This window comes from Schistocerca gregaria, chromosome 3 (assembly GCF_023897955.1).
Source record: "Schistocerca gregaria isolate iqSchGreg1 chromosome 3, iqSchGreg1.2, whole genome shotgun sequence".
Lineage (NCBI taxonomy): Eukaryota > Metazoa > Arthropoda > Insecta > Orthoptera > Acrididae > Schistocerca > Schistocerca gregaria.
Window position 1 is genome coordinate 945,123,104 of NC_064922.1, and position 13,395 is coordinate 945,136,498.

The 13,395-nt window shown below is 38.9% G+C and overlaps 1 protein-coding gene across 1 annotated transcript in view; it reads right to left on the minus strand.

Moving 5' to 3' along the window:
* The window catches only part of LOC126355870 (solute carrier family 22 member 7-like), a 160,689-nt gene that overhangs the window by 4,233 nt on the left and 143,061 nt on the right, over positions 1–13,395 (minus strand). The window contains exons 7-8 of the mRNA XM_050006370.1: positions 9,697–9,911; positions 6,766–6,953 (exon numbers count right to left, since the gene is read on the minus strand). Of these exons, the coding sequence (XP_049862327.1) occupies positions 6,766–6,953; positions 9,697–9,911 (403 nt within the window). The remainder of the gene's footprint in view (positions 1–6,765; positions 6,954–9,696; positions 9,912–13,395) is intronic.

A 13,395-nucleotide genomic window follows, 5' to 3' on the forward strand; every position in this document is an offset into this window, starting at 1 on the left:
CTCGTGTAGAAAAACTACAGCCGATGAGCGATAAAATTCTTTCGAGCTTCCAGCAGCAGCGAATGGTTTAAAATCCACGGGCTTTCGGTCCAATACTCCTCGGCCACTGTCAAGTGTTGACATTCTTTTGTTGCTTTTGTCGTCCTGCATATAGCAGCACTGCCTTCTGTGACGTCACATTTTCACTTAACGAGCAGCGTCAAGAAAATATCGATCCAGTCTGACAGACTCACATTTAGATGACACATTAAGAACAGCTCGTAGCAGGTACACATCAGATGTTTCTGAACTTACAGCGATTATGCAGTACTAAAATTCACGTTAATTATGTAAGTTGTAAATCCATGCTATTTTAATTATAATTCTTTGAAATACTATTACAGTACTATACGTTTGTGTTAGTAGCAATTGCAGTAGAAATGCTATAACAGCGACCATGTTGACGACAGCAAAAGCATCCCCTTAGGCATGAGTTAAATGTGTCAAAACAATAAACACATAAGAAAGATGGACAGCACTGCTGTACAGTGTTGTTCAATTTTTTGACATCACATGAACAACTTATGAGTGCCCATTTGTAACACCATATCTCGAATTCTCTACTGATTTATTTTGCTTTTGTTTCATTTAATGTTACATAGTTGAGCTTCAGTAAATGTTGTTTGAATGAATCAATAACACAAAACTGTATACTCCTTTCTTTGTGAGAACTTTGATGTCTTGATTTGATTCTATGCAATGTAGTGTATCTGTCATTTAAATTCTTTGTCCCATTTGGAGGGAACAATTTTTGTGTGAAAAATTTTTGGTAGAAATGTCAATATGTGCAATTGTTCTGTTTTATTTCATGTATTTGGTTACTGTTATGTAAACTGCTGATCCTCACTTAGGGCTCTTAGTTATTCTGTATGTAAAAGTTGTTGTGGTTCCCCTCAGGAATGGACCTGTGTAGCGCGCGTAAATTGTGGCTGGTCTATGTAGGAAAGGTGGAAGTGATAGTCAGTCGGCGACGAGCTACGACTCGGGGACAAGTTACCAAACTGTGCACTGTCATGTAAGTGTTGCATATTGCGCTGGTTCCGAGAAAGGCTTTTCCTGCCGCTTTCCAATGCCATTCTGGAATTTGTATCTATCATCACCACCAAGAAATGACAGAGCCCAGCAGTTCTACCTGCAATTCCACCTACCAACATGCAATGGCCACCACATTGCGCAATCACTGTGTCGGAATGCCATAATAATGTACAGTGAAGGATCAGCTCATTGGATGCTTTAGTGTGCACAAATATAAGGTAACTGAATTCATGTACCTACCTTGATTTTTTCCTTGTTAAAACACCTCTCAGGTTCCTCTCCGTTTGAACTAAACTGATTACCGAGTGTCCCTACTGAAAGAACATTAAAGAGCAGTCTTTTTGCTAATTAATGCCTCTTGAACATAGAAAAAAGAAAGTTAAAGTTAATGTGGCAAGAGAGTAAGTTAAAGTTAATGATGCTTGCTGAAAATAATTTTCCTAGTAAAACTGCTTATTAATGTGTTGTTACCAACTCCAAATCAAGAATTCTTAAGACTGAGGCTTATAAAGTTTTGCTTAGTAAATGATCACATTACTGCCTGTCGTGAATCGCAGAAGGTGAGTCAGTATCTTACATATATGTTAATTTTGTCTCTCACTGTAGTAAAAGTGGAAAACTGCAGTTGTGAAACGTTATATACTCGTGTTTGCTAAGTGTTTGTTTCTTTTGTGTATTAGAAGTGCATATTAATAGTATAACAGGATCCACAGTTTCTCTATTGTGTTAATGCTCGGTAACAAGTAACGGAAAGAAAACCATAATTTCTTTATTCAAATGATAGTGAAAAGCAACCTGTTAGTGCATTCCAATTAACTTTCATTTTAAATAGTTAAGTATTTAACTGAGAGAGTCTTAACCTATATCCAATTAATGATTCTGCAGTGAATAGTAATAATAACGTTATAAAGACCATTCAGTTTGTGTAAGCCCTGAAAGTAATAGTGTGTTTCTGTATCTGTTACATTTATGCAAATAGTTTGTTCTGCTCTGTTAACTTCCGATCTTGACCGTGAACAAATGCAGGTGTCAGAGTTCGTTGCACTCGCGTGTGGCAAAATATAAGTTGTGTTTGTCCACTGAAGTTACTTATACCTACTTTCTTAAACAAGAACGTTAATCTTTCTCCTGCGTAATTAGGCTGGCGACCGTTTTATTTATCCGTTGAACAGTGCAGATAGGCAAAATTTTGTTTGTTACTGTTCAAATATTTACATAATTCTGACTTTCATTTCCGATAAGCGACCTCCGTTAGGTAAAACACGGTCAACATAACAAAATGCCTCTCAGAGTGTAACACTGCTCTGTTGCTTTATACCATAATTGCTTTAACAAGATAGTTTTATTTCACTATCTGCCTACAACTTTAATGTTACGGTATAGCAGTAGCGGACGGTAGTGTTATACATTGTATAACGCGAATGCAGCTATGAATAACTGTCGGAAAACTGGTACACATTGGAAAGCCACAAAATTGTGAAAGTCACAAAATTGTTTACCAGTATTCATTTCAGGTTTCAGAAGGTTCTTGCCATAAGCGGTTTAAGGAAATCACGGAGAAGGTAAATCTGGATGGCTGGAGGGGCCTTGAATGATCGCTGTCCCCGAAGATCGCTCCAGCCCATAACACACCATCACGTTGTTCGGTCTACCGTCGCCGCATACCGTTCACTTCTAAGTGTGAGCCCAAGCCCGCCCGGTTAGCCGTGCGGTCTAACGCACTGCTTTCCAGGCGGGAAGACGTGCCGGTAACCGGCACGAATCCGGCTGGCGGATTAGTGTATATTGCTCCCTCCTCCGTATATCTCGCGAAGAGACCATGAGGATAAAGATTAGAGCACACAGAGGCATACTGAGAATTTTTCTGTCCACGAACGAGACTGGAATAGAAGGGAGAACCGATAGAGGTACTCAAGGTACCCTCGGCCACACACCGTCGGGTGGGTTGCGAAGTATGGATGTAGATGTAGATGATAAGCTAAGTGCCACGGCCGGCACCAGAACTATATAAGCAAAGTGGTGAAGAGAAATCCCTTAAAAGACACGAACAGTGCAATTGAAGTACGCGTGTAAAGGAGAGAAAGAACTACAAGTGTATAGTGGCTCATTTGACATTTCTTCGGACAATTCGCCCTAGGAGGCAATATGAAGAAACGTAATATTTTTTTCTCATTGAGTAATGTATAGATAATTATTGGACTCTCATACCGAAGATTCATTTGAAAAGTGTTTAACACTGAGGGACAAAGGAAGATTTACGCTCTTCGTTTATTACTTTTTATATTAGTTTCCTTTCGTTGTTCTCATGTCCTGGTGATAAGAAGTATAAACGAAGTGCTCTGTAATTCCAAGTGAACTTCTCGAACAATACGATTTTCTCATTTACGATACCATGAATCACAGCTTCTGTAACTCTGGAAGATTGTTATTATTGTAATTTTGTATGGAGAATTTAGATGGAGGCAACGATCTTCACGAGGGCGCTGTTCGACAACAGAGGTACGTGAATGTGTTCATCTCTTTCCCTTCGTGGCCGCCGACGTCAATTTCAATATCCTGGTCATATTTGCAGCGACATTCAGAACCTGCAGTCTTTCTTTTGATTTAATTCCGAAGCACGATTATTTTCTTTCTCAGATGAATATATGCATTTTAACTACAATTCTTTTCCACAGGCCATGTGGAATGAGAGTACTTAGAATGTACGTGCCTCTGTTCCGATCGTACGTTCGCATGCAGCTGAATGTGTACCGCCGTAACTATACTCATTAACCATTTTCCTTACAGTATTAATTCTTATTTTGAACAACTCACACGCGAGTGTGCGTGTCTTATTTTGTGTAGTCAGTCGTAAGTATTCCTTAATTTAGTTTAGTTTACTTATGTCATTTTCGCCATTATTTTATCGATATGATGTGGAACAAGTAAGATTGCAATATATATATGTACACACATGAATAGTTCTAATATTAATATTACTGAAATTTTTAGTCCTACACAGACAACTACATTTAGAGGTACTTTTTTTTTTACCAGTTCAGAAACAGAAACTCGTCAATGAAATAAAAGGAGTTGTTCAAAAGAAATGATTTTACGCTAGATTTAAAACTTGATCTGCTACCTGCCAGACACTTTATGTTGTTAGGAAAAGGATCAAAGATTTTTGTTGCTGAATTAATGTACTCCTTTTTGAGCAACTGACAGCTTCAATAACAGATAGGAAAGATCATTTTTTCCTCGTGTTGTACGTATGAACATCACTGTTCTCACGAATTGAGTGGATTATTTAAAACGAATTTCATTAGCGAAAATATGTACTCTGATGATGCAGGTAAAATACCTAACTCCTTGAATAGGTGCCCACGTGATGTCCTTGGGTAAACAGCACTAATTATTCTCACTGCTCTATTTTGTGCAAACAACACTTCATGGTGAGTTACCCCAGAAAACTATTCCATAAGACATTGTTGAGTGGGAATATGCAATGTACGTTAGGAGGCTGATCTGTTTATTACCAATACAAGCGATTATACGAAGAGCGAAAGAAGCTGAACTTAATTGTTTGAGAAGCTCAGTAATATGCTTCTTCCATTTCAAGTTGTCATCAATGTGAACACCCAAATTTTTGGAGAAATATGCTCTCTTAGCCCTGTTCATATGCTACATCAATTGTCGGTATGACTCTGTTTGGTGTATAGAACTGGATACAGTGGGCTTTTTCAAAATTAAGGGAGAGTCCATTTTCTGAGAACCACTTAATAATTCTTTGGAAGACATACTTAACACTATTTTCAGCTGCTTTTCCTGGAGTGGGGTTTATTATAACACTCGTGTCATCAGCAAAAAGTACTAGTTCTGCTTCCTGAATGTTAAGTGAGAGATCATTCACAAGAATAAGGAACAGCAGGTGACCCAAAATTGAAATCTGTGGTACTCCCTTTGTGATAACTCCCAATTCATTAGAATTTACCACCCTCCCAACATTATTTGTGCTATTCAGCACAGCTTATTACTTTCTGTTCGTTAAGTATGATTCAAACCTGCTGTGTGTATAGCCTTCAATTCCATAAAACCTGTGTTTTTCAAACAGTGTGATGATCTACACAGTCAAATGCCACGGAAAGATCACAAAAAAACCAACTAGCGATAATTTGTTATTTAGGGCTCGTACTATTTGATGGGTAAATGTGTAGATAGCATTGTCAGTCGAGTAACCTTTCCACAATCTGAACTGTGACATGCTGAGTAAATTATTTTCACTTAAATGTGAGACTACTCTTAAATACATAACTTTTTCGAATATTTTAGAAAATGAAGTCAGAAATGAGAATGGTCTACAATTATTTAAGTCACTCTTGTCCTCTTTCTTATGAAGAGGTTTGAAAATTGCGCATTTCAATCTGTCTGGAAAACTTCCCCGTGCCAGCGAAGCATTACATACATAAGTAAGGACTCCACTTATTAAATTAGAATAACTGTTCAAAATTCTGTTAGAGACTCCATCAACACCAGATGAGCTCTTGTTTTTCAGTATATTTATAAATCCCTTAATTTCAGTGGGGGATGTTGGTGCTATTTCTAAAGGCCTAAAGTCCTGGTGAGTGACATTTTTAACATATTTTTTGCTTCTTCAACTGAACTCTTTAACCCAATTTTTGCTGCTACATTCAGAAAGCGATTGTTAAAAAATACTTGCAACTTGTGAATTATCACTCAAAACATCGTCATTTAGCTTTATTGCCATGGTATGCTGTGCACTGTGAGGTTGACCCGTCTCCCATTTGACAACATTACCTACGGTTTTAATTTTATTATCCGCATTATTAATTTTTGCCAGAATATTACGTCAGAACGTTACTTTTAATATTCAGTGGCTTAGTTTCCACAACTGACCTTTACCTCTGTCGCAACGGCGCTTCACACGAAATATTTATTCCGCGACGTTCATACTAACTCTCATTTCAAAATTATGAGACCAGCTGACTAGGTTTTTAACAACTGAACAGGGCGGTTACACGTCATTCTTTACACCTCCTCAAGTGTCACTTAGAACTGACTACTAAAACGGATGGGTTAAGAACCCCTCATCGACCATTGCACGCCATCCTTTTTTTTACTCCCTACGTACAGTCACTGTGCTATCACTTTGGAACTCCCGAGTGATTACCTCATCTGATTTCGTTGGACTGTTGAGGAATACACTCCGCAATGCTCGATGGTCCCAGTTGGTCAGTACATGAGGTCTGACGAAGTCTGTCTGATTTTGGTTTAGCTGTGGTGGTCCCTTCGTGTTTTCACTTCACATAATTAGGTGAAAGCCAGTGGATAGTCCACCTTCGAAGTGACTGAGCTCTTTCGACAGTCCAATTCTGGTGTTCCTGCTTCTCTACTGACAACGCAGTGCTCTCCGCCTCGTATTATAATGGCGCGTCTGTCTCTCGTGACATCTAGTGGTCGATTCCGCTTTACAGAAGGGGGTCCCGATAGTACAGATAGTGTACTTCTGAGGAACTAATAGTGTACTTAGAGCTTCTTCGATCGTGTGCTCTCAAATTTTTAACAGTATACTTCTGTACCATCCAAAACACCTCCCATGATGCGTCTGCGACTGAACTTGGACGAAAAACCTCGTAATCGAGCAGTAACGCTTTTTTCCACCTACTGATGTGCGACATCTCACATTTCACGTACCATCAGCGCCAGGTAGGGCAGGGAAGACATGGAAATCCCAGCAACAGCATACTCAACACTCGTTGCGATCTGGCGGAGACACGTGGGGTGCAACTCGATGCTCTGCAGGTTGGCCATGCCCATACCGGCGACGGTGCTCAACTGCATCAGCATTGTCGCCATCACGATGGCTGCGCCCTCGATGTGTTCTGTGCAGAAAGAGAAGTTTTGTATGTTCAGTTCTGAGAAAGAGATATACGTTCACCTGCCAATTACAGAGCGAGCTAACATATTAACCTTTCTCCCTTCTCTTGGAAAGCAATTAAACAGGAACACCACAGCCTTACTATAACAGACTGAAGACACATTATGTACGCCATATGTCTGTGAATTCTGCAAACTGTTTCAGCACTTTCGTTTTTAGCTTTTTGTGTTACTGTAGTTCGAGTGTAGACATGTAAATCCAGCCTGGCACAGACACACATAGGTGTTAACAAACAGGCTGTAATTCATAATATGGGCAACTCTTTTGACCCTTTACCCCTTTTTTCTACAGGTTCCAGACGTACGCTCATAATTTAATGATAACAATTGAAATTTGATCAGTATGGCTATGTTAATCAAGTTTCAGATCTAAGATTCCTTTTTTTATTAAATGTTTGAATTCCCTTCTTGATGTAATATATCCCATTTTAACTCAATTTGTTTGAAATACTCCAATTTTTTTCTACATTTACATTATATTCCGTCTGTGTTATTGACAGTCATAGTGTTACACTTTGTAGCCGACTCTTTAAAAGTTTAAATTAAAACAGAGGCACCATTTCACTTCTTCTTCATTTTTACTTCAACCGTTTCTGCTTTTGCTAAGTGTAACTAGAATTATTTAATCTTGTCAAGAGCTCCAAACAGTCAGTATAAAGGACATAAAAGGTACCATAATTATCTTCAATAAATAGTATGTTCATTGAACTATGCAGTTAATTTATAAGTATTCAACCCACAATTTTGTATTATATTTGTATCGCAACACATCAAACATTTTAACAAATTGTAGCAATAATGATTGGAACATACTATCTTTAAATGTACATCTGACAAGTATTTGGTATATCGTGAATAAAGAAACCTATGATCGAATAATATAGGAATAATATAAATTCTGCAGAGATTCTACAGCATTTTCAGTATTTTAGATTAGGCACAAAAGCACTAATCATAACATTTATCTCTTGTAAACATATTATCCAGTTCTTTAATATGTGATCACAATTTTTTGTTTCAGTACACACATTGATAATGTGTCTCTATAAACCTACAACCTAGTGTGATAAAACATATAATGTACATTTGCATCTTCTAACAATAAATTATATTTCTATTAAGAAGTATACCCTAAAATAAACTGGGTTTCAATTTTGAGATGTCATCTGATAAAGTTTATTGATTTTGAGTATGCTTCTCAGATGATTATTGTAACAAGTTCAGTGTGGTAGTCCTTATTTTCAAACAGACGCATATCACAAGAAAATTTCATCTTATAATATGTGGGCATTTATACTTGGTTACAAACAACGGAGTGCTTAACTTGAAAAATAGAGTAACTGTTGTTACTCTCCTGTAACTGAATTTCATACTGTTTCTTAAACAACCATTTTATGTATAATTATAATAAGAATTGCCAACAGCTTACAGCAGAAATAACTTATAATTATTTGTTTTTGTATATTTCCTAAGCAAGGAATATTGGATTGAATCCATGTTTCTGGGCTTGAGATGATTTTTGAGCTGTGGATGGTCTCCACTTTCAGAATTGATTATATTTTGCAGCTGTATACAGTGCTTGCACCAAACAGTTGATTTAACAAATGTCATGTTCCTCTGATAATGTACTCGGAAATTATAGTGCTGATTATGGTAAATGAGACTCGTAATTCAGCTTTATCAGTTCATGTAGATCGCGTTTCATTTACAGGGATATCTGTGGCCGAAAAGCAGGCAACAACCAGAAGTTGTGAACCACTAAGACTGCTATCTAGCACCAGCAAACTGGGTTTTTTTCCTAAGTTATATATTTTTTGTTTTTATTTTTATTTTTTTGTCTCATTTTTGTTCTGCCCTATTGTAAAGTGGCTGAATATTGACACAGAGAGTACTTAAATTCGCTTCATGATTTAGGTCAAATTTCAGTAGACTTCTGTTTATGTTACTATTGATCACACTGTCAGCATTATTGCTATTCTTTTCGTGCTGATTAAATTTATGAATTACCTGTATAGCTGTACATTGTATTAATTAGCATATTCCATTATTTTTTGTGTCCAGTTAGGGCAGTATATCGTTTTAGCACTTGTATTGTATCCCCTATAAAATCTGCTAACCCATTCATGATCGATTCAGTTACTTACAATGACTTATTGCTGTAAATAGGAAACTAAGTGCATTACCCCTTGCTCGAAACAGAATAGTTTCCTCCACTAGGCCATTAGGCCAAGGTGAATATACGGCAGAACAACCCTTCCACCATACCAAATTTGCGTTGGGGATGGTATTCTAAACATTCGAGTATGTAACAGCGTATATTAAACATCATCCTGTGTTACTGTACTTGGTCATTTATTACTGATTTTCGTCATTGTCTAACATGTGGTTTTTAATCATTCCCACAGTCTATGACCAACGGGAAAAGCGAAAATACTTTTTTAAAGAATCTGTTTACTTGTCTTTCAGTTTTACCCATCTCCAATCTGTTAGTATCACTCCATCATAGTCTCTACACAAGATGACTGTACGTTGACTTTGCTCCATCCCTACTGATTTCATTATTGACCCAGTTGGTTACCGCAGCAGTCTTCTTGTCTATTGGACACCTAACTGTGATCCCTTACCATTTTCATCCAACTTTAGACAAAATAGAGGCTAAATCAGCAAAGACGCATGGGTGCAGCTCACCAGTCAGCAGGTAGAAGACGAGGAGACTGGCCAGTGCAGCCAACAGCGCACTGGCGACACTGGACCAACGGCGACCGAACCTCGCCCCACAGTAGTTCACCATGAAGTGGCCGGGCAGCTTGGCGGCCCCCTGCGCCACTATCCCCAGGAAAGGGTTCGCGCTCAGTCGGCTCACCGCTATCACCAGTGAGTACATAGTCAGCTGGTGTACCGACCTAGTAACAATCAGAAATGGGAACATTATTTCGTATCGTTCAGAGTCTCAACATAAACGGACTACGCTTACGACACATTCTTTACTGTACAGTTTGTTTAAAAATGATGATGATTGTGATGATGGTGATGATTGTACGAAAAATGAACTTAAATATACGAGTTTACCATCGTCATACAAAGAAAATTACGAAGATTCTACACAGATGTTAAATGGCCTTAATGCTAGGTCCACATATAGTATGACAGATGGATGGTCAGTCTGAAGCTCATTTCCATATCTACATCTACATCTACGTGATTACTCTGCTGTTCACAATAAAGTGCCTGGCAGAGGGTTCAATGAACCACCTTCATGCTGTAACTCTACCGTTCCACGCTCTAACGGCACGTGGGGGAAAAAAAATTTCCGTGCCAGCCCTGATTTCTCTTATTTTATCGTGATGATCATTTCTCCCTATGTAGGTGGGTGCCAACAGAATGTTTTCGCAATCGCGGGAGAAAACTGGTGATTGAAATTTCATGAGAAGATCCCGTCGCAACGAAAAACGCCTTTGTTTTAATGATTGCTCATCCAATTCACGTATTGTGTCTGTGACACTCTCCCCCCTATTTCGCGATAATACAAAACGAGCTGCCATTTTTTGTACTTTTTCGATGTCATCCGTCAGTCCCACCTGATGCGGATCCCACACCGAACAGCAGTACTCCAGAATAGGGCGGACAAGCGTGGTGTAAGCAGTCTCTTTAGTAAACCTGTTGCACCTTCTAAGTGTTCTTCCAGTGAGTCGTAGTCTTCGGTTTGCTCTACCCGCAACATTATCCATGTGACCGTTACAATTTAGGTTATTCGTAATTCTAATACCTAAGTATTCAGCTGAATTTACAGCCCTCAGATTTATGTGACTTATCGCGTAATCGAAATTTAGCTGATTTCTTTTAGTACTCATGTGAATAACTTCGTACTTTTCTTTATTCAGGGTCAATCGCCACTTTTCGCACCATACAGATATCTTATGTAAATCCTTTTGCAAGTCGTTTTGATCATCTGATGACTTTACAAGACGGTAAATGACAGCATCATCTGCAAACATTTTAAGACGGCTACTCAGATCAGGAACAATAGAGGGCCTATAACACTTCCTTGCGGAACGCCGGATATTAGTTCTGTTTTGCTCGATGACTTTCCCTCTATTACAACGAACTGTGACCTTTATGACAGGAAATCACGAATCCAGTCGCACAACTGAGGCGACACTCGGCAGGCACGCAGTTTGATTAGACGACACTTCTGAGGAACGGTGCCGAAAGCCTTCTGCAAATCTAAACAAGCCCTCTTGATCTGATGTTCTTGGTAGCTACAGTAACGTGGATTGTCAGTTCTATTAATTTAAGGCCACTTCATTTCCTGATATGTACATTACCTAAGTTCACGGCCGAGTTCAGCCTTCCCATCCAGACTATTTTCAAGTGGAACAGAAAACTGTGCTGTTGTAAAGCAACTTCAAGCAATCAGCGTCATGTATTCTCTGAACATGGAGAAGCTAATAACCATCGGTTCTGGCAGAGTGACTTCGAAAGATGGAACCTCTACCTCTACATAGCCCCACTGGAAGAAATCGCATACTGAAGGACTGATCAGGTAACCCGTGGTCAGAAAGGGTTGTGTACAGCTGATAACTGAATAGTTCATCAGCCTTGTCGATATGTAAGTACGGCCAGAGAAGCAGTGACAAGAGACACTTTGCACCGAGATATCAACGTGTCCACGTCAGTCAAACGCATGCGTGAGCTGTGCTTCGGATGACGTCAAAGCTAGGAAGACTAGAATCCGTTTCCGTAAAATTTGGAAGTGAACTAGCGAGGACGTACACTGTCTTGGATCGCTTAGATTTCACGGAAGTAACAGTCTGTGTGACACGAACAATGTTGACAAAATCATGTGCCATGTGGCGGGATTAATTTTCCACTTTCAAGGTTTGCAATCAACTTTTTTGGTGATTAGAAGTCAGAACGATAGACTTGAAACTTCCTGTGCAAGTAACCTCTGAACTGTTGATAGTGCTGTTTCCGATAGGAATATTGTTATTATCACTTGTGATACTATTATATTTTGTGCATGTGAAGTTTTAAAGAACATACCAATCGTCTGGAATGCAAAACTTTTATTTGTAGTCATAGTGCCTGATTCTGGTGAATAAATTGCAAGAAGTAACTTTCTTCTCTTTCAGTGAGCTCGAAGAGTTGTGTGAACTTGGAGACTGGAACCGGCTGGAGTGGCCGTGCGGTTCTGGGCGCTACAGTCTGGAGCCGAGCGACCGCTACGGTCTCAGGTTCGAATGCTGCCTCGAGAATGGATGTGTGTGATGTCCTTAGGTTACTTAGGTTTAAGTAGTTGTAAGTTCTAGGCGATTGATGACCTCAGAAGTTAAGTCGCGTAGTGCTCAGAGCCATTTGAACCATTTGCAGACTGGAAAATATGATCAGTATGCTTTCTGGCTGAACGCAGAAACAGTTTTCAGGCTTTTGTAAACGGTGAAGGTAGGTGTAAACTACGCACAGACAACTGAAGTGCTTACTATAACGAAGTAACGACAACAAGGGCTATTTACCGGCCCCACCACAACTGTTCTGTGGACATTTCTGTCCACAGACGTAATTTTTTCTAGTTGTTCACTTTCTGCATCTCTCCTTCTAGTACCAACGGCCATTCAGTTATTTGGTTTTGTCAAATAGATTATTAGATTGTTTGTAGTTTGGAAGAATGCAGGCACATCATTGTCTTCAGCACCTGTACTGCACTGGCATATTGTCACAATCAGAGTACATCGAAACCGGAGAAGAACCGTAAACTATTCAGCAACGTTATTTAAACAATTGATGAGTATGGAACGTAGTTCAATTCTGCTACGAAAGCAGCTATACATTTAAATGACAGCCGCACATCGCACATGGGCTTGGCGAATTATTACCACAGGTTTGTACCAACATTTTTGGCAGTAGCACAAATATTCACTCATCCATTTAAAAAAAAGGGGTGAAGTTTTACTGATCACTGGAGCAGTTGCTGTAGTTTTTGATAATTGAACATTAAGATAAGACTGGGGAATTATTGAAGCTGTCTGCCAGCTGTTTCACAGTCAGCTAGAACACGTAGTGTCACCTGATAAACTGCTGCTGCCTTGACCATGGCCGACAAAGGACTCCATTTCGTCTACCAGAGGTTTCTGATAGCTAAAAACAACATTAGTAGGAGGCAACAAGGGAGGTCTACTAACCAGAAGACATACAGATCAGTTAAAAATTAAAATACCAGGCGTGTTTTTTAAGTACGTACCGCTTTGAAATTAAAAAAAAAAAAAAAGACATGCTAAGATATCGCAATAATTTTATTTTTACATGAAAGCCTTTACCTTAATCTACTTTCCTACATAATTTGCTTCAATATTGAGGCACTTGTCATAACGTTGTACCAGTTTTTTAATA